This window comes from Centroberyx affinis, unplaced genomic scaffold, assembly GCF_046629955.1.
Source record: "Centroberyx affinis isolate AG114_WGS23_722 - 3 ecotype Tasmania unplaced genomic scaffold, CSIRO-AGI_Caff_v1 ptg002502l_1, whole genome shotgun sequence".
Classification (NCBI taxonomy): Eukaryota; Metazoa; Chordata; class Actinopteri; order Beryciformes; family Berycidae; genus Centroberyx; species Centroberyx affinis.
In genome coordinates, this window is record NW_027280724.1 from 57,230 (window position 1) to 77,873 (window position 20,644).

The following is a 20,644-nucleotide window of genomic DNA, read 5'->3' on the forward strand; positions in this document are numbered from 1 at the left end:
TTACCTTGTCTTTTTTTTTTTTTTTTCTATTTCAGTGGAACTTATTTTGGAGGCAACAAGTTTTGTAGATGTTTTTCTTTGACATATTTTATTTCTTATTTTAGTACAAAAATTATGTTTTCATGCTTACTATGAGTCTCACATTTAACATTACTGAAATGTCATTTTCAAAGCCATTTGTTTACGATTTCTCATAGGTCTACAAAAGAGAGGCATGTCTCTATTTGAGAAAACATTGAGCAAGCCAAGTGGTGCTGGAATATGTCTTGTATTTCTGTTATATGGCCAAGCATAAGAGGATGAAATGTATATGTTGAAATGATTAAGATTTTCTTTCATAGGGAGTTTGGATTGGATGAGTGCTTTCACATTGGCCGCTGCCAAGCCGGGAAATTCTGTCGCTGTTTCTGTAAAGAGCAAAAGGTATTTCATGAGAAATTTGATTTTGCACCATGATGTAAAAACATATACCCGTGGTTGAAAACCAAAATATATCCCTCAGTAATGTAACTTATAGCTATCCAGCCAAATGGAATACACTACATAGAAACACAATAAATCATGGTATACCATGGACCTTAGTACAGGAAATCATCCACATTACCAATATATAGACAATGATTTAGGGTTATCTAAAATCAGATAAATTAATATTTTTATAATTTGGTATTAATGATGTGTCTCCTCTTCTATATTTATAAAGAAATGACAAAAACAGTCATGAGTGAATCAATAAATAGAAATTCTATTGGAGCTCATCGAAGATACAGACTGTTAATTGAGTGGCCGCAGAAAACAATAGGTAACGGCAATAATAACTGAGAAAGTCTGATTGTCAACAGACAACAGTATAAAATTATCACAGACCAGAGAACACTGGTCTGTGATAATTTGCCAGCCTTGCGGTGGTTGACAACACAATTAGAGAATAGAAGGGTTATGTGCGCATAGCTACAGGCTTGGAAAGGATACAGTTTAGATTTAAATACCAAATGATGTATTTTATGTGTTACTGACCCCAACACGCCTCTGAAGGTGATGCATGGGACCCCAGAGTTTGTGGCCCCTGATGTGATCAACTAGTTTGGCCATCGGCATGTGGAGCTTTGGGGTCATCTGCTACATATTGTGAGTCACACTATCACTCGCGCATCCATGCACAACCAGCCTCTTTCCTTCTATCCCATTTGGCAGGAGCAGATGTCATTGTGTGACACTATGACTGGAAAACACACATGAAAAAAGTAGTCACATCAAACTAAGATGCTGCCATTTGAATACACCTGGACCCATGAAAATCAAACGCTAAGAGTAGGAGTGTTGATCTTGGATAACTGACCAAATCCCCCTTTCCCCCCCGTTTTGTCTTAGTCATAAAGGCCTGAATCAAAAATTGACTAGATCAACACTTTGAGCAACTTGATAAAATGTGGGAACTGATCGGATTGTACTTGTCATGATGGATTGAGTGCCTGTTTGTTTGGGAAATGTGGACTTTTTATGCCACCTAGTGGACTTAGGTGGGTATTGTCACTTAATGGCCATGGCCTGTGTGTATGTCTCTCTCTCTGTGTGTGGTCTTCAGACTCAGTGGCGAGTCTCCGTTCCAGGGTAACAGTGACAAAGAGACCCTGAACTCGGTGACAGCTGCCCAGTGGGAGTTTGATGAGGAGAGCTTCGAGGAGATCACAGAGCAGGCCAAAGATTTCATCAGCTCCCTGCTCAACAAGGACACCAGGTGGCATCAGTGCATCTGTACAATAGCCAATGCACAGCCCCGAATATGCCCCACCTCTAACCCGCTGTGTCCTTTCCCAGGCGGAGGATGTCCTGTGAAGAGGCCCTTGCCCACACCTGGATGGCAACATTTGACTCTGGAGACCCCAGCACCACCAAGAGCCTGTCCAAGGAGAAGATGAAGAGGTTGCTAGCTAGGCAGAAGTGGAATGTAACATACTATCTTAGCACTTGCTACTGGTTTGTATTACATCTGAGTTTTGATGAAATGGTCTTCTATTACAGACTTTTCACTTTTTTGCCTCCTAGAAAGCAGGCAAGGCCATGCTGGCCCTCAAGAGAATGGCTCTGCTGTCTAAAGGAGAGAGTCCTGGATCCCCTACCAGCCCTGGAGAGGGTGAGAGACTCCCATTCTTTAATATTTTCTCCTTATCAGGCCAAACCATTTCAGGTTCCCAGTCTGAACTTGCTGTATCATCACTCCTGGGCTGTTACCCCCTTTGTTCTACTCCCTCCTGCCCCAGACTCCCCCCTGACCCCGGAGGCAGAGCATGTCCTGCAGTCTCTGGAGCTCAAGATGCAGGAGCCTCCCCAGTTCTCCCAGAGCCTGGAGGACCAGACCGTCACACAGGGATCCAGTGCCCGCCTCTCCTGCCACCTCACAGGTACACATGGGCTTAATCAAATAATTTCCTGTGACGCTTGATCAAGTTACATTGGTGTAATCAGAGGATTTACACTGGTTTTCAGTCTGGGCGATTGAATATTTTTGGAGTCCAAGGTTAACTATGGTTAACTCCCTCATTCAAGAGCACCCCTGCTTTACCAAATATGCCATTTCAGTCTCAGCCTCATGTGTCCATTTCTTTGTGCTCCATTTCAAAAGTTCTTATCTAACTGTGCATCCTGTCTCTTCCTTGCTCTGTCCTCAACCCTCCCATCTCCTGTCTTGGCAGGATACCCTGATCCAGAGGTGGTGTGGCTGTGTGGGGAGGAGCCTGTGGCCGAGTCGTCCAGAGTGCAGATCGAGTATGAGGAAGATGGCCGCTGTACCCTGGTCTTGGCCAGAGTTGGCCCAGACGACGCCAACGTTTACACCTGTAGAGCCACCAATGACCATGGGGAGGCATTCTGCTCTGCAAAACTCATTATGAAAGAGTAGTTTGATCATATCTGTGAATGCATACTACAGCATATAATGCAGATATGCAGGAATTCATAGACTCCAGTGTCTGTGGATTATATTTTCAAACATAATGTTCTTGAGTGCCTTGAACTGTTGTATTGTACATTCCTGTTTTTGTTTTTTTTGTAATTTAAGTATTTATTAATTTTTCTTCAAACATTACACACACACGCGTGACTTGTAAATATGACATTGCAAACATTGTACAATCAGAAACATTCAAAAATGAAACAAAACAAAAAACACACGAGTAACGGAAAGACAGTCATTTAGAACACTTAAAGACAGCACCTATATTAATACATCGTACAGTTCCAACCGTAATGATATCTAGCCTCTAATTTTCTCATAACCCTTTAAAATAGTAAGCCCTTAATGTACAGGAGGTAATGCTCCCAGACCTGCTTAAATTTCCCTTTCATATCGTTCATTCTAGCTATTAAGTATTCAAAGGAGGCAGTTTCAGACATGAGTTTAGTCCATTCAGCGATTTCTGGCTTGCTTGTGTTCTTCCAGTTACGCAAAACAAGTCTGTACATTCCTGTTTTTGACCTTTAATAGAAATACAAACCGCAACACTCTGATGTACGCAAGAAATATTTCTGCATGTCATGCTGTATAAAATTTATTGACAGATGAATATTGTTACAGAGATACAAGCATTGCATAGATAAAGCTTGGTATTTCTTTAGATATCCAGATATGGTTAGTAGACTGTCCTAAACAAATTGCAGTATGAATAAAATGAGATATTCCTTTTTAAATGCATGAAGACCCAGCCAGACCTTAATTCATGTTGTCTGAATCACGCTGTAAAGAGCAGAAAACCACTGAAGGTGTTGTAGTTCATGCTGTCGTCATCGTAGAGCCGCATGTTTGCATGGAGCTCTACGTAAACACGGTCTCCCGGCTCCAAGAGGACGACCACAGCGTTGCTGCCCATGTCGTGTGAATCAGACCCTGTGGTGTCCCACACAGACACCAACCTGTCACCGTTCTTCATGAGGCTCACAGCAGAGTTGGAATTGGCACTACGGTTGTTGGTCATTGAGAATCGGAAGAAGTACATTCCCTTGACCTTTGCAGAGAAAATACCTGCCAAAATATTATGACTTGTTTGAATTTCACAAGCTTTCATTTGTCTTTATTCTCTCTCTCTCTCTCTCTCTCTCTCTCTCTCTCTCTCTCTCTCTCTCTCTCTCTCTCTCTCTCTCTCTCACACACACACACACACACAAACACACATGCACACCGATACACACACTTTAAATACCTGTTGCAGGATTGTAGCAACTGCCAATGTTGGAGAAGACCTTCTTGTACTGCAGTGGGGTAGCAGTGGTGAAACGCCCAGTGCTCCCAGAGCCAGACTCCAAGAGAGCTGCAGAAAAGGCCACCTTAAGCTGGCCTGGAAGTAACAAATTATCACAAATACATTATTAGAGGACAATATTTTTAAAGGGAAATATTATTCATCCCAAAAAAATGCGCTATGCCATGCTTTACCTCCAGTCAGGCTCTGCAGCTGCAGTACCTCCTCAGTTTTTTGCAACTTGGTCTCCAGGAGTGTAATTTTGTCCACCATGCTCGCCACTTTCTCTCCCACAGCTCCCAGTGTCTGTGCTATGGAGACGAGGGAGCAGGTGTCAGAGCAGCTGGTTGACCCTGTGCTCTGACTGACTTTATTGTGGTTTTCATTAACCTGCGCTTCACATAGACAGCAGCAGAGCGCCAGCATCAGGACTGCAATCTTCTTCATCCTTATGGTGTTGAAATCTCTCCTGCTCTGAGGTCTCTCTCTACCCAGTCTCTCCCTTTATAGGACATCTGATACTGCAAAGACAATGTTTGATTGGCAAACAATGAGCAGTTTCAGGAAATGGCTGCTCAAAATAAATAAATTAGAATCCATCTATGAATTTAGTTAGGTTTCATCAGGAAAGTTAGGAAAACACACACTATAAGGACAAAGAAAAATTGGTTTGTTTTATGTTTTATGGATCACATTAATCGCAAATAACTGAGTCCATCACCCTCCTTGCTTCCCTCTTGTAATGACTTATTTGATAAATTTTGTGTAAAGTTAAGCTGTGCTAAAATAAATGGCTGTTGTTGAGAGTTAAATACTGAGGCAGTGTTTGATTCCCTCACGTTGGCAGGAAGCTTATTCCTGAGGGAGGGGGCCCCCATTGCTGCAACTGGCTAATGTATATTAATTATACAAGTTTTAGGATTTACTGAATCATTCTATTTTAAAATTATTTCACTTTCAACGTTAGTGGTATATCATTTTCAAAGCCATTACTTTACGATTTCTCATAGGTCTACAAAAGAGAGAAACCTATCTGAGAAAGCATTGAGCAAGCCAAGTGGTGCTGGAATATGTCTTGTATTTCTGTTATATGGCCAAGCATAAGAGGATGAAATGAAAAGTGTTGACGGGGGAGTTAATATTGGATCAGAGGGGCTTGGTATTACATTATCCATTTGTTTTCACAGATCTACATGTTAAAGTTGTTAGTATACAGTTAGTGATCTCTCCATTTCACAATAAGATCATCAAGGAGCAATACAAACACTGCCACTTCACAGTTATATGTCAGGTCAAACCAGTTGTGTGACAGAAATTATTCTCCCTTCCTACTTGACAGCTTTTTATTTGCTTATTTAAAGTGTATGTACTGAGGGTGGGTGGACTAGAAATAGGGTGCTATCTGTGACTACAGTGGGTCTAGTTGCCTCCAGAGCAATTACATTTGTAGCACACAAGTGTGAGATGCTGGATTCTCAATACTTCAATGATGTGGTAAAAACATCATAAAGGCTAGAAAAACATATCAAGTGAGATTCATTAACATATCAATTATGATTGATCATCTCAGATCACCACCACCATTTATAAATCCCCCATAAGGCCGATGGAACTATACTGTATTTAAAAGGGAATTGGAAATGAGATTGACGGTCATTACTGTGTTGTACAAACTTCAAAGTCTTGTGTGATGACGACTGTCATCCTAGAAGACATCACCACTGTTGAGAAAGAAATTCTGCATAGGTGAAGGCAGTCCTTCATAACTGTTTTGTTGTAGTGGTAAAAATATTCCCTGCTATGAGGAATAATTAGAATAATAAATAAAGCTTTATGGCACATAACCTTGTGCTATGTGGAGACATTATGCTGCAGTTTTCTTCATTTTGGCCAGATCCTGTACATGCCTGTCTCTGCTGAGAAGCATGCAGAAATAGACTTAATGAATGCCAGAGGTGGAAAGTGAGTACATTTACTCAAGTACTGTACTTAAGTCCAGTTTTAAGGTGCTGGCACTTTACTTGAGTATTTCCATTTTGTGAGACTTTATACTTTTACTCCACTACATTTCAGAGGGAAATGTTGTACTTTTTACTCCACTACATCATTTAACTGATGGATGTAGTTACTAGTTACTTTGCAGAATAACATTTTACAGGCAAAACATATAATAAGCTCATAAAATATGTTGCATTGTTAGAGTTTAAACTCCCCAACAGTATATGGAGCAGTTAGACCTACTACGTTAAAATACTTCTTAAAGGTTACTGCATCAGTAATTTAACACTCTGGACGGGACCATTGTTCAGAATGAGTACTTTTACTGCTAATACTTCTATACTTTTACTTAACTAAACTTTTGAATGGAGGACTTTTACTTTTAATGGAGTATTTTTCCATTATGGTATTACTACTTTTACTTAAGTAAAGGATTTGAGTACTTTTTCCAACACTGATGAAGGCCTGTGGCCGAGTCGTCCAGAGTGCAGATCGAGTATGAGGAAGATGGCCGCTGTACCCTGGTCTTGGCCAGAGTTGGCCCACACAACGCCAATGTTTACACCTGTAGAGCCACAATGACCATGGGGAGGCATTCTGCTCTGCAAAACTCATTATGAAAGAGTAGTTTGATCATATCTGTGAATGCATACTACAGCATATAATGCAGATATGCAAGAATTCATAGACTCCAGTGTCTGTGGATTATATTTTCAAACATAATATTCTTGAGTGCTTTGAACTGTTTTGTACATTCCTGTTTTTGACCTTTAATACAAATGGGAACCACAACACTCTGATGTACGCAAGAAATATTTCTGCATGTGATGCTGTAGAAAATTTATTGACAGATGAATATTGTTACAGAGATACAAGCATTGCATAGATAAAGCTTGGTATTTCTTTATATATCCAGATATGGTTAGTAGACTGTCCTAAACAAATTGCAGTATGAATAAAATGAGATATTCCTTTTTAAACGCACAAAGACCCAGCCAGACCTTAATTCATGTTGTCTGAATCACGCTGTGAAGAGCAGAAAACCACTGAAGGTGTTGTAGTTCATGCCATCATCATAGATCAGCCTGTTTGCCTGGAGCTCTACGTAAACATGGTCTCCCGGCTCCAAGAGGACGACCACAGCATTGCTGCCCATGTCGTGTGAATCAGACCCTGTGGTGTCCCACACAGACACCAACCTGTCACCATTCTTCATGAGGCTCACAACAGAGTTGGGAGGGGCACTAAGGTTGTTGAACATTGAGAATCGGAAGAAGTACATTCCCTTGACCTTTGCAGAGAAAATACCTGCCAAAATAATAAGACTGGTTTGAATTTCACAAGCTTTCATTTCTTTTTATTCTCTCTCTCTCTCTCTCTCTCTCTCTCTCTCTCTCTCTCTCTCTCTCTCTCTCTCTCTTTTTCTCTCTCTCACACAAACACACATGCACACAGATACACACACTTTAAATACCTGTTGCAGGATTGTAGCAACTGCCAATGTTGGAGAAGACCTTCTTGTACTTCAGTGGGGTAGCAGTGGTGAAAGGGCCAGTGTTCCCAGAGCCAGACTCCAAGAGAGCTGCAGAAAAGGCCACCTTAGGCTGGCCTGGAGGCATCAAATTACCGCAAATACATTATTAGTGGATATTATTTATAAAGACATATTATTCATTCCAAAAAGACGTGCTATGTCGTGTTTTACCTCCGATCAGGGAGTGCAGCTCCAGCACATCTTTCTCAGTTTTTTGCAACTTGGTCTCCAGGAGTGTAATTTTGTCCGCCATGCTCGCCACTTTCTCTCCCACAGCTCCCAGTGTCTGTGCTATGGAGACGAGGGAGCAGGTGTCAGAGCAGCTGGTTGACCCTGTGCTCTGACTGACTTTATTGCGGTTTTCATTAACCTGCGCTTCACATAGACAGCAGCAGAGCGCCAGCATCAGGACTGCAATCTTCTTCATCCTTATGGTGTTGAAATCTCTCCTGCTCTGAGGTCTCTCTCTGCCCAGTCTCTCCCTTTATAGGACATCTGATACTGCAAAGACAATGTTTGATTGGCAAATAATGAGCAGTTTCAGGAAATGTCTGCTCAAAATGAATACATTAGAATCTGTCTATGTATTTACTTAGGTCTTATCAGGATAGTTAGGAAAACACACACTATAAGAAGGACAAAGAAAAACTGGTTTGTTTTATGTTTTATGGATCACATTAATCGCAAATAACTGAGTCCATCACCCTCCTTGCTTCCCTCTTGTAATGACTTATTTGATAAATTTTGTGTAAAGTTAAGCTGTGCTAAAATAAATGGCTGTTGTTGAGAGTTAAATACTGAGGCAGTGTTTGATTCCCTCACGTTGGCAGGAAGCTTATTCCAGAGGGAGGGGGCCCCCATTGCTGCAACTGGCTATTGTATATTAATCATACAAGTTTTAGGATTTACTAAATCATTCTATTTTAAAATTATTTCACTTTTAACGTTAGTGGTATATCATTTTCAAAGCCATTAGTTTAGGATTTCTCATAGGTCTACAAAAGAGAGAAACCTATCTGAGAAAGCATTGAGCAAGCCAAGTGGTGCTAGAATATGTCTTGTATTTCTGTTATATGGCCAAGCATAAGAGGATGAAATGAAAAGTGTTGACGGGGGAGTTAATATTGGATCAGAGGGGCTTGGTATTACATTATCCATTTGTTTTCACAGATCTACATGTTAAAGTTGTTAGTATACAGTTAGTGATCTCTCCATTTCACAATAAGATCATCAAGGAGCAATACAAACACTGCCACTTCACAGTTATATGTCAGGTCAAACCAGTTGTGTGACAGAAATTATTCTCCCTTCCTACTTGACAGCTTTTTATTTGCTTATTTAAAGTGTATGTACTGAGGGTGGGTGGACTAGAAATAGGGTGCTATCTGTGACTACAGTGGGTCTAGTTGCCTCCAGAGCAATTACATTTGTAGCACACAAGTGTGAGATGCTGGATTCTCAATACTTCAATGATGTGGTAAAAACATCATAAAGGCTAGAAAAACATATCAAGTGAGATTCATTAACATATCAATTATGATTGATCATCTGGTGGTGATAATCTCAAATCACCACCACCATTTATAAATCCCCCATAAGGCCGATGGAACTATACTGTATTTAAAAGGGAATTGGAAATGAGATTGACGGTCATTACTGTGTTGTACAAACTTCAAAGTCTTGTGTGATGACGACTGTCATCCTAGAAGACATCACCACTGTTGAGAAAGAAATTCTGCATAGGTGAAGGCAGTCCTTCATAACTGTTTTGTTGTAGTGGTAAAAATATTCCCTGCTATGAGGAATAATTAGAATAATAAATAAAGCTTTATGGCACAATAACCTTGTGCTATGTGGAGACATTATGCTGCAGTTTTCTTCATTTTGGCCAGATCCTGTACATGCCTGTCTTTGCTGAGAAGCATGCAGAAATAGACTTAATGAATGCCAGAGGTGGAAAGTGAGTACATTTACTCAAGTACTGTACTTAAGTCCAGTTTTAAGGTGCTGGCACTTTACTTGAGTATTTCCATTTTGTGAGACTTTATACTTTTACTCCACTACATTTCAGAGGGAAATGTTGTACTTTTTACTCCACTACATCATTTAACTGATGGATGTAGTTACTAGTTACTTTGCAGAATAACATTTTACAGGCAAAACATATAATAAGCTCATAAAATATGTTGCATTGTTAGAGTTTAAACTCCCCAACAGTATATGGAGCAGTTAGACCTACTACGTTAAAATACTTCTTAAAGGTTACTGCATCAGTAATTTAACACTCTGGACGGGACCATTGTTCAGAATGAGTACTTTTACTGCTAATACTTCTATACTTTTACTTAACTAAACTTTTGAATGGAGGACTTTTACTTTTAATGGAGTATTTTTCCATTATGGTATTACTACTTTTACTTAAGTAAAGGATTTGAGTACTTTTTCCAACACTGATGAAGGCCTGTGGCCGAGTCGTCCAGAGTGCAGATCGAGTATGAGGAAGATGGCCGCTGTACCCTGGTCTTGGCCAGAGTTGGCCCACACAACGCCAATGTTTACACCTGTAGAGCCACAATGACCATGGGGAGGCATTCTGCTCTGCAAAACTCATTATGAAAGAGTAGTTTGATCATATCTGTGAATGCATACTACAGCATATAATGCAGATATGCAAGAATTCATAGACTCCAGTGTCTGTGGATTATATTTTCAAACATAATATTCTTGAGTGCTTTGAACTGTTTTGTACATTCCTGTTTTTGACCTTTAATACAAATGGGAACCACAACACTCTGATGTACGCAAGAAATATTTCTGCATGTGATGCTGTAGAAAATTTATTGACAGATGAATATTGTTACAGAGATACAAGCATTGCATAGATAAAGCTTGGTATTTCTTTATATATCCAGATATGGTTAGTAGACTGTCCTAAACAAATTGCAGTATGAATAAAATGAGATATTCCTTTTTAAACGCACAAAGACCCAGCCAGACCTTAATTCATGTTGTCTGAATCACGCTGTGAAGAGCAGAAAACCACTGAAGGTGTTGTAGTTCATGCCATCATCATAGATCAGCCTGTTTGCCTGGAGCTCTACGTAAACATGGTCTCCCGGCTCCAAGAGGACGACCACAGCATTGCTGCCCATGTCGTGTGAATCAGACCCTGTGGTGTCCCACACAGACACCAACCTGTCACCATTCTTCATGAGGCTCACAACAGAGTTGGGAGGGGCACTAAGGTTGTTGAACATTGAGAATCGGAAGAAGTACATTCCCTTGACCTTTGCAGAGAAAATACCTGCCAAAATAATAAGACTGGTTTGAATTTCACAAGCTTTCATTTCTTTTTATTCTCTCTCTCTCTCTCTCTCTCTCTCTCTCTCTCTCTCTCTCTCTCTCTCTCTTTTTCTCTCTCTCACACAAACACACATGCACACAGATACACACACTTTAAATACCTGTTGCAGGATTGTAGCAACTGCCAATGTTGGAGAAGACCTTCTTGTACTTCAGTGGGGTAGCAGTGGTGAAAGGGCCAGTGTTCCCAGAGCCAGACTCCAAGAGAGCTGCAGAAAAGGCCACCTTAGGCTGGCCTGGAGGCATCAAATTACCGCAAATACATTATTAGTGGATATTATTTATAAAGACATATTATTCATTCCAAAAAGACGTGCTATGTCGTGTTTTACCTCCGATCAGGGAGTGCAGCTCCAGCACATCTTTCTCAGTTTTTTGCAACTTGGTCTCCAGGAGTGTAATTTTGTCCGCCATGCTCGCCACTTTCTCTCCCACAGCTCCCAGTGTCTGTGCTATGGAGACGAGGGAGCAGGTGTCAGAGCAGCTGGTTGACCCTGTGCTCTGACTGACTTTATTGCGGTTTTCATTAACCTGCGCTTCACATAGACAGCAGCAGAGCGCCAGCATCAGGACTGCAATCTTCTTCATCCTTATGGTGTTGAAATCTCTCCTGCTCTGAGGTCTCTCTCTGCCCAGTCTCTCCCTTTATAGGACATCTGATACTGCAAAGACAATGTTTGATTGGCAAATAATGAGCAGTTTCAGGAAATGTCTGCTCAAAATAAATACATTAGAATCTGTCTATGTATTTACTTAGGTCTTATCAGGATAGTTAGGAAAACACACACTATAAGAAGGACAAAGAAAAACTGGTTTGTTTTATGTTTTATGGATCACATTAATCGCAAATAACTGAGTCCATCACCCTCCTTGCTTCCCTCTTGTAATGACTTATTTGATAAATTTTGTGTAAAGTTAAGCTGTGCTAAAATAAATGGCTGTTGTTGAGAGTTAAATACTGAGGCAGTGTTTGATTCCCTCACGTTGGCAGGAAGCTTATTCCAGAGGGAGGGGGCCCCCATTGCTGCAACTGGCTATTGTATATTAATCATACAAGTTTTAGGATTTACTAAATCATTCTATTTTAAAATTATTTCACTTTCAACGTTAGTGGTATATCATTTTCAAAGCCATTAGTTTAGGATTTCTCATAGGTCTACAAAAGAGAGAAACCTATCTGAGAAAGCATTGAGCAAGCCAAGTGGTGCTGGAATATGTCTTGTATTTCTGTTATATGGCCAAGCATAAGAGGATGAAATGAAAAGTGTTGACGGGGGAGTTAATATTGGATCAGAGGGGCTTGGTATTACATTATCCATTTGTTTTCACAGATCTACATGTTAAAGTTGTTAGTATACAGTTAGTGATCTCTCCATTTCACAATAAGATCATCAAGGAGCAATACAAACACTGCCACTTCACAGTTATATGTCAGGTCAAACCAGTTGTGTGACAGAAATTATTCTCCCTTCCTACTTGACAGCTTTTTATTTGCTTATTTAAAGTGTATGTACTGAGGGTGGGTGGACTAGAAATAGGGTGCTATCTGTGACTACAGTGGGTCTAGTTGCCTCCAGAGCAATTACATTTGTAGCACACAAGTGTGAGATGCTGGATTCTCAATACTTCAATGATGTGGTAAAAACATCATAAAGGCTAGAAAAACATATCAAGTGAGATTCATTAACATATCAATTATGATTGATCATCTGGTGGTGATAATCTCAAATCACCACCACCATTTATAAATCCCCCATAAGGCCGATGGAACTATACTGTATTTAAAAGGGAATTGGAAATGAGATTGACGGTCATTACTGTGTTGTACAAACTTCAAAGTCTTGTGTGATGACGACTGTCATCCTAGAAGACATCACCACTGTTGAGAAAGAAATTCTGCATAGGTGAAGGCAGTCCTTCATAACTGTTTTGTTGTAGTGGTAAAAATATTCCCTGCTATGAGGAATAATTAGAATAATAAATAAAGCTTTATGGCACAATAACCTTGTGCTATGTGGAGACATTATGCTGCAGTTTTCTTCATTTTGGCCAGATCCTGTACATGCCTGTCTTTGCTGAGAAGCATGCAGAAATAGACTTAATGAAGGCCAGAGGTGGAAAGTGAGTACATTTACTCAAGTACTGTACTTAAGTCCAGGTCCGGTTTCCTCCCACAGTCCAAAGACATGCAGGTCAGGTGGATTGAAGACTCTAAATTGCCCATAGGCAATTTGCGTAAGCCCTTCGAGCTTAGGTCTTGGTCTCTCCCTTTCAGATATTTCTTTTTTGTCTTGAAAACTTCGCCTGGAAAATGGAATCCGAAGCAAATCAGCCACAATGTCAATTTCTTCGTTAGCCGCCATTCTTCTTGGTTCCCACCTTCCCAACAATCGCAGGCTAGTATTACTTGCCCCACGGCACAAAGAAATACCTACGCTTATTGGTTGATAATGATGACATCACCTGGGGCCTGCTAGCAGGCCCTAGGGGTGTCTCAATCACCACAAATCAAATTTTGATTGGTTAATTTTGTTGTCACTCTATATTTATGTCAAGTACACTTTCTATGAGCAGAGCCTGCAACCAAGGACACAGCAGGCCATGGGGGCGGAGATAGCTGTATGAAGAAGCACACAGGGGCACAGGCAGCTCCAAATAGTGGGTTTATTATGATAGTAACTGAAATTGAACCAAAACGATTTTTAAAAATCAAATAAATGATTCTAATAACTTATTATAAATTATTTTAACAATAACATAATATTTTATTAACTAAAAATTACACCTCTCAAAAATGGTAGGGCCTGCAGAGAAGGCCCTGAAGGCCCTCCCCTGTACTATATATAATAATATATAAAGCCCTTTGAGACATGCTTGTGATAAAGGGCTATATAAATAAACTAGACTACATGAAAACCATTAGTAACTGTGCTGAGAAGAGAAAACACTGGACACTCACTACACTTCCCCTGCAATTGCAAATATACTGCATGCCATGCTAATTGAACTAATCAAAGATGTTGAATGTGGAGTGATATGTACAGTCTGCTGTGTCTTATATGCCTTGCACTGTCCCTTTCCACTGTATGTGATGTCCTGCTGCCCATGTACCGTGTGTCAGGCTGCACTGTGACACTACAGTAGTTGTATGGATGTCTCTGCTCCAATGCCACCAACAATTCCTCTTTAGTTTGTAATTACTATAGGCTATACATATATATAAATAAAACTGTAATTAGCAAATCAACAGATTATGATTATGATTCATACAAGGAAAGCGCTGGAAGTTAGAAAAATCAAGCCATGTTGTCAGGATTCAAAACATGACGATGATGTCATGTGGGGGAGGGGGTTTGTCGCAATGGGTGTAGAGAAAGCAGAAATCAACTTGTACTCCCAGTTTGTACCCCAGGCTGTATCAGTACACGCTGTTCAGAATGTCAGAACACCACAACATGTCCGTTTGTTACACTTGTAAAGCTTCCTCAAAATGAAAACAAACCATCATCCACCAAAGATGCCATGGTAAGCCTCAGTCTCACAATGTGACATACCGAAAGTACATCAGTTATTGTTCTGAGACGCTGAATGGCTGTGTGGGAGGGAGCGAGCTGGCGGCGGCCTCGGGTCATCGGTGATTACGTAACACGCCGCATGCTTTCCTCAAACTCCTGCCCAAACAGAGCATTGAGTAAGCAGCTGCACTACACTGGAAATCCTGAATCCTTGAGTTGCTCTCATAGAAAAGCCACAGAGACACAAAAAATGATACTGCACAAAAGTTTACCAAAAACAAGAGCTTTTTAATATTCCACTGACATAAAAAAAAATAAATGTGCTGGACAAGAAAAAGCTCTCTACCCCCTTCAGATGTTTCGAGTCACAACTATTCCACAGTTTTACTGAGAAACATTTGCTTTCAGAAATGAACATTTGAAACCACACATTCATTCATATCCCAAAAATAAACATATGTACATGTGAGTAAATAAATTAGCTGGTGGCATATAAATAAATAGATTTAAAGTGTGTTTTGTGTGCATGTGAGCACGAGTAAGAGATATGATGAAGAAGATCCAGTCTCCTGAGTAAGACGTTGAAATCGGGTGGTTGTGGTGGGGAGAGGTCAAGTATTGATGTTAGTTGGCAGGAGGAGGGGGTCGGTAAAGTTTGGTTGATGGTCCATGTGGAGGGGGGTGGGAGGGGGGGGCGGGTCAAAAGGTTTGTCCTCATGTTGACCGCCTCCACACCGATGGCTCCTAGTGGCTCCCGTAAACCCTGGCTGCTCGCGTCTCGAAGGCACCGACCATCTGCTTGACCACTTCGTCGAAGAACACGGAGGCCAGCTGAGAGTGCAGGAGAGACTTGAACTCAAACGACACCTGCAGAGACACCAGAGGGGAGAAACAGGTTAGGTCAGCCCTCCAACTGCAACCGGGCCCATTGTATCTCCGATTCCCATGGCCCAATAAACACTAAACCTTCACCTGAAGGCTGGCTTACGCTGTGGGGACAATTTAACACTTTAAAAAACACCAAGGGAACATTAGGGCAGGGGCGGCACTCCAACTGTGAAAAAAAAACGTCACCTCAAGTCTTCATTTTGGCTCAGTCCTTCCTGCAGTGACCCAGGTTAGAATCCGACCAGCGGTCATTTGCTGCATGTCCTCCCCTCTCTCTATCTCCCATACCTTCCTGTCTCTCTCTCACACTGTCGCTCTCAATAAAGCATAAAAATGCCTAAAATAAATTTTTAATTCGAGTTTATATTCAGACGGAATGCCACCAAAATCAGGTCAAAATGTCTCAAAAAAGAACTAGAAAAAATTAACGAGAACCTCTGCCAACAATTCGCCAACTTGCTGTTACACCCAAAGGCATTATTGCTATCACTTAAATTATGAGTTAAATTGATTTCTTGGAAACATGCCCTTGGGATTTGGAATGAACTCTCTATATTTGTTCATTTCATAGTTATGGCTGAAAATCTGTTCCTTTCACACAAAAAACTTCTCATCACATATCACTGAAGCAAACTGGATTAGAAAAACTCTCCAAATGGTTCAAATTAAACAAACTGTCTCTCAATGTCAAGAAATCAATAAAATTAATAATTTTCACATAAAAAAACAAAAGATGCTGTAATACTACTAACTACTACTAAAACTAATGCTCACGTTTCAATTGGAAATAGTCCCAATTCCTCAAGTTTCATCAACAAGATTCCCTGGAGGCCAGATTAATGAAATCTTAACTTGGAAGAACCATATTCACCTAGTCTGCAATAAAATAACTCAATCTCTTAGTGTCATCAGCAAAATCAGTAGCTTGGTTCATCAGACAGTTTGATTTACCCATTCCTCACATACTGTAATATTGTTTGGGCTGCCACATATCCTACTTGCCTCACTAAGTTCCTTATTTTACAGAAGAGATTTGTTAGACTGGTCTGGTCTCCAGAGCAGACCAGGTGTGTCTTTATCTATGAATATATAAAGCCTGAGTCCCTCCACACGCCTTGCAAAGTATTCTTCCAGTCTAGTTCTGAGGAAAACGCCCACAATACCAAGACATATGAATCATTTGCACCTCCCAAGATTTCAAACTTACTCACTGTTGGTTCTCTATTAAATACAGAGGATCCTGACTGTGGAACTATTGAGCAACATTCGAAGTCAATCCACGTCACTCAACAACTTCAAATACAGACTTAATTACCTGTCTGATGAACCGTGCTGCCCCTGCCCTAGTTTTCCCTTCAGGCAATTGTTTGATAGTGAATGTTTCGTACCAGAGCTCACAGTCAAAGATTGGAGCGAGTTTCTTCCTTGCAAATTTAACACTTTACTTCCTTTAAGAGTGTTCATGGATGATTAGTCCTACAGCTCCCCTCATTAAACTTGTTCCACTGGCTGGTCACTTAAACACAGCCACTTCCTGGTTCCCTCTGAGGCGATCTGAGCCAACATTTAGGTCACCGAGCCCCTGTCAGCAGCTCCTTATCACAGGACAGCTATTCCAGGCCTGCGGGGACACCAGCGGGCTGCCCAGACTAAATTTAGAGCGTAATGGGATTTTACTAAACACTTCCTTTCAGTCGGTAATCCATTCACAACAGTACCGGGACGAGGGCTTGGAATTAGTCGCTCCTAAAGCATGCAATTTGATCACAGGCCAGTTATCCTTCACTCCACAGCGTGAGAACAGCCTCAGTAACTCAGCGGATGTATTGATTCATGGCTTCTTGAATTTCATGGATTCATCGTTTGTCATTGTCTTTTATTCTTTTATTGCCTTTTTCTTCCCTGCTGTATCCTATTACTTTTGCTGCTGCAACAACCCATTTTCCCCACCAGGATGAATCAAGTTTCATGTTATTTTATCTTATCTTTCAGTTGAACACTTACATAGAAATCCACCTTGCAGGAGTCTGGTTGGTCCTTGGCTCCGGGGGCAAACCTCCATATTGTCTCAAGATGGCTGAAGAGGGATCCGTCCGTGCACACGGCCTGTTTTAACACAAATGTCCCTTCTTGGTCAGCGACTGCCAAAAGACAAGGAGCCTTTCCTGGGTCAAAGCCCAGACAAAAGCTGCTCTAAGCCTTGTTCTCTGGACAAGCACAATGTTGGCGGGTAGTCAAACAGTCCATTCACCCTCTTCACTACAGCTAATCACCATCACACAGGCAGACACCTCCATACTACTGTGCATAACGAAAAAATAATAAGTAATTTTGAAAGTGAGGATTCTCCTTTTAAAGTCACAAAGAAACAGCATTTCGATGGCGTCTTGCTTCCGAAATATGATACACGTTTCCAGTTTAAACGGGATGTTGGGGTGGGAAATAACACGGGAAGGACTGTTCAAAAGTGTTCAAAAGTTCAAAAATCTGTGATATTCTTATTAATTGGAACTTTTATGTACGTCTACTCCTACTGGTACGCCATGAAGTAAGCACTAAAAAGATTAAAATAGTTTTCCAAGATTTTTATATAAAAATACATGAAAATCTTAATTTGGTAATGATTAAATAGGTATACATGATGATATGGAGAATTATCTAGGAAGGTGAAAAAGTCATGTTTGATTTCATTGTGACTTTAACCATCTTAACAGCTACAAAGTGAGACAGGACTTACTCTGACTTGGTGGTTCGGGACGACGGTGACCTCAGAGGTGTACCGCTCCACGATGGGGGGGAAACCTATTTCAAGCTGTGCCCGGACGTCGCCGTTCTGCCCCTTCATGACCCGAGACTTCTTGCACCAGGGAACAAAGTGCTGGTATTGGTCCACGCTCGCCACCACGCTGTACATCTGCTCTGGAGAATACCTGAGGACACACACATTCACCACACACTTAATCATCTGAAGACAGAGGCAGGTATGGAGGCAGATGAGATGAGCTGGATGAGCAGGGTTATTATAGGTTGGGATTTTTCATTAGTCTTTATTTTGAGATAGTTTTCATTTTTTATTTAAATTTCAGTTTAGATTTAGTTAAGTTTTCACTGGGGATTTGGTAGTTTTAGTTTAGTTTTTATTTAGGTTCAGTTCTAGTTTTACTATTATTGGTAGGGGTGGTATTTTTTTGTTCAGAATATGTATTGTGTAATACAAACAATACAATTATAAACTATTTTTAGAAATGTATTTAAATTAATTTTATCAATTAGCCTTCAGTGTAAATAGACAAAAAATCTCCTCCCAAAATTAATTTTCTTTCCTTACCCTGCATATAAAACAAAAAGATGACAACTAAAAACATTTCACATATTTTTTTATTTGTATTATTTTAGTTAGTTTTACAAGTAGACATGCTAGTTTTAGTTCAGCTGTAGCTCTTTCAAAGTATTGTTTTTACTTTTATTTCAGTTTACCACAGTGCTTTTTAACACCTAGTTTTCCTTTTGGTTTTAGTAACCTTGGATATCAATGTGTGTGTGCGTGTGCGTGTGTGGGTTTGGGGGACTCACCCTAGCGTCCGGCACTCGGTGTACTCCATCCTGCGGGTGCTGATGGGAGCAGCCAGGTTGATGAAGCTGCGGCTGGGGGTGCTGATGGGGGCGGCGGGGGGGGAGAGGGGCAGGGTGGCTCGCCTGGCTGCCAGGGCGCCACAGGAGCCCAGGTGTCTGACAGGAGGCAAACATAAGTACAAACACATGAATCAGATGTTTACCTTCCAGGTTTACACAATACTGGCTCCTGGACCGCTGGACTGGACAGCACATGTGCATGTAAGTCTAATGATCAATTTGCAGTCTACTGTGTATTTAGTCTGGCAGAGCATGCAGTACTGCCAAGTGTTAAGAATAGCGTTTACCCACAACATCTGTGTTGTAAATGCATCTGTTATTGTATAAATCATCAAAAGGAACATCAAACTGAGGGAAAGCAAAGCATATTAATGCTTTTCTGAAAGTAGAACTGATTCTATTGGTAGTTGTTTTCCTTATGATGATCGCTGACTGTTGACTGCAAGTGTCTGATAAAACCACAAGAGGGACAACTGCAGAATCTCGTGACTGTATGTTTCGCTGCCATGTATTGCTTCACTCACACGCGCGCGCGCCCACGCACAGACACACACACACACACACTTCTCACCCGATACTGGTTACATCCTAAATGAAAGTAAAACTGCGGATTCAAAAGTTTTATTAAGAGCCCTAATTATACCCATTACTTCTGATAACTAGTCAGTATGATCAGTAAACTGTAAAGCAGGACAGTTTAACCTTGTTCGGATAAACATCGAGGATGAAAATTATACCTCTGAGAAATCCTCCCTGAACAGCATTTGTTGAACAGAATAAATCTCACCTGATAGTTGCTCTGTTGGGTTTCCCTCGCGCAGCTCTAGAAGAGTAAACTTCGGACATTTCCACCAGCGCCCTGAAGAGCAGAGGGCTCGTTTTGTTGCTCATGGTGAAGCTTATGATACTCTAGTAAAGGAGTTTTGGAGAGACGCGGTGTTTCCCAATAGCAGCCCGGCCGGCTTTGTTCTGACTGGAGATGCGTCGCTCCACCTGCGTAAAAGATGGTGAGTGACGTGTACGAAAACGGGAGGAGCTGTGAGCTCTGACCAATCACAAAGGGAAGTTGATGAAGTTCAAAGTGTTATGATTGATTATTTATAGGTAATTCCCAAATCACCAACAAAATGAATTTGAGATAAATTATCCCAATTAGAGAATTTAAATGATTGACTATTGTAGTCATAGAGTTCACTCTCACCACTGATCCATGAACAGTGTTGAAATACGATAAAAAAAAAATCAAAAAAAAAAATCGACAGGAACAAAAATATTCCCATATGGAAGCCCCAGCTGGAACAAAGTCTTATCAAATGGGGTCTAATGTGTGTCTCAGAGGTTTCACTCTCCTCACCTACAATAGAGACACACGGCTCATATCTTCTCAGATGAGGATCCCATAGAGACAAAACCTTTCATCAAATGGGGGGGGTCTGAGGTCCAAAGCATCTCTATCTGGGAGTCTGTGACATGACAAA

At 40.8% G+C, this 20,644-nt stretch overlaps 5 protein-coding genes across 5 annotated transcripts; 1 reads left to right on the forward strand and 4 right to left on the reverse strand.

Annotated features, from left to right (window-relative positions):
* Positions 1–1,011: 1,011 nt before the first annotated feature.
* On the forward strand, positions 1,012–2,899 carry LOC139656629 (myosin light chain kinase, smooth muscle-like; the record flags this gene model as incomplete). The annotated part of the gene is given in 7 exon segments (XM_071534223.1): positions 1,012–1,079; positions 1,081–1,128; positions 1,586–1,738; positions 1,819–1,948; positions 2,047–2,134; positions 2,262–2,402; positions 2,694–2,899. Coding segments are annotated over 7 exon segments (834 nt in total), but the record flags the coding sequence as incomplete, so codon positions are not given.
* Positions 2,900–3,142: 243 nt separating this feature from the next.
* On the reverse strand, positions 3,143–4,698 carry LOC139656638 (complement C1q-like protein 2). Its single transcript, XM_071534231.1, has 3 exons — positions 4,430–4,698; positions 4,197–4,331; positions 3,143–4,018 (listed from the first exon to the last, which is right to left on the reverse strand). Exons 1-3 carry the CDS (start codon positions 4,680–4,682, stop codon positions 3,729–3,731), a joined length of 678 nt encoding a protein of 225 aa, XP_071390332.1. The 5' UTR covers positions 4,683–4,698; the 3' UTR covers positions 3,143–3,728.
* A 1,842-nt stretch (positions 4,699–6,540) lies between these two features.
* LOC139656635 (complement C1q-like protein 2) lies at positions 6,541–8,205 on the reverse strand. Its single transcript, XM_071534229.1, has 3 exons — positions 7,939–8,205; positions 7,708–7,842; positions 6,541–7,541 (listed from the first exon to the last, which is right to left on the reverse strand). Exons 1-3 carry the CDS (start codon positions 8,192–8,194, stop codon positions 7,255–7,257), a joined length of 678 nt encoding a protein of 225 aa, XP_071390330.1. The 5' UTR covers positions 8,195–8,205; the 3' UTR covers positions 6,541–7,254.
* Positions 8,206–10,070: 1,865 nt separating this feature from the next.
* LOC139656637 (complement C1q-like protein 2) lies at positions 10,071–11,733 on the reverse strand. Its single transcript, XM_071534230.1, has 3 exons — positions 11,463–11,733; positions 11,232–11,366; positions 10,071–11,071 (listed from the first exon to the last, which is right to left on the reverse strand). Exons 1-3 carry the CDS (start codon positions 11,716–11,718, stop codon positions 10,785–10,787), a joined length of 678 nt encoding a protein of 225 aa, XP_071390331.1. The 5' UTR covers positions 11,719–11,733; the 3' UTR covers positions 10,071–10,784.
* Positions 11,734–13,919: 2,186 nt separating this feature from the next.
* On the reverse strand, positions 13,920–20,115 carry LOC139656628 (coenzyme Q-binding protein COQ10 homolog, mitochondrial). The gene is made up of 5 exons (XM_071534221.1): positions 19,954–20,115; positions 19,107–19,262; positions 18,271–18,463; positions 17,538–17,639; positions 13,920–15,512 (listed from the first exon to the last, which is right to left on the reverse strand). The coding sequence occupies exons 1-5, from the start codon at positions 20,055–20,057 to the stop codon at positions 15,390–15,392; spliced, it is 678 nt and encodes a 225-aa protein (XP_071390322.1). The 5' UTR covers positions 20,058–20,115; the 3' UTR covers positions 13,920–15,389.
* Positions 20,116–20,644: the final 529 nt, after the last annotated feature.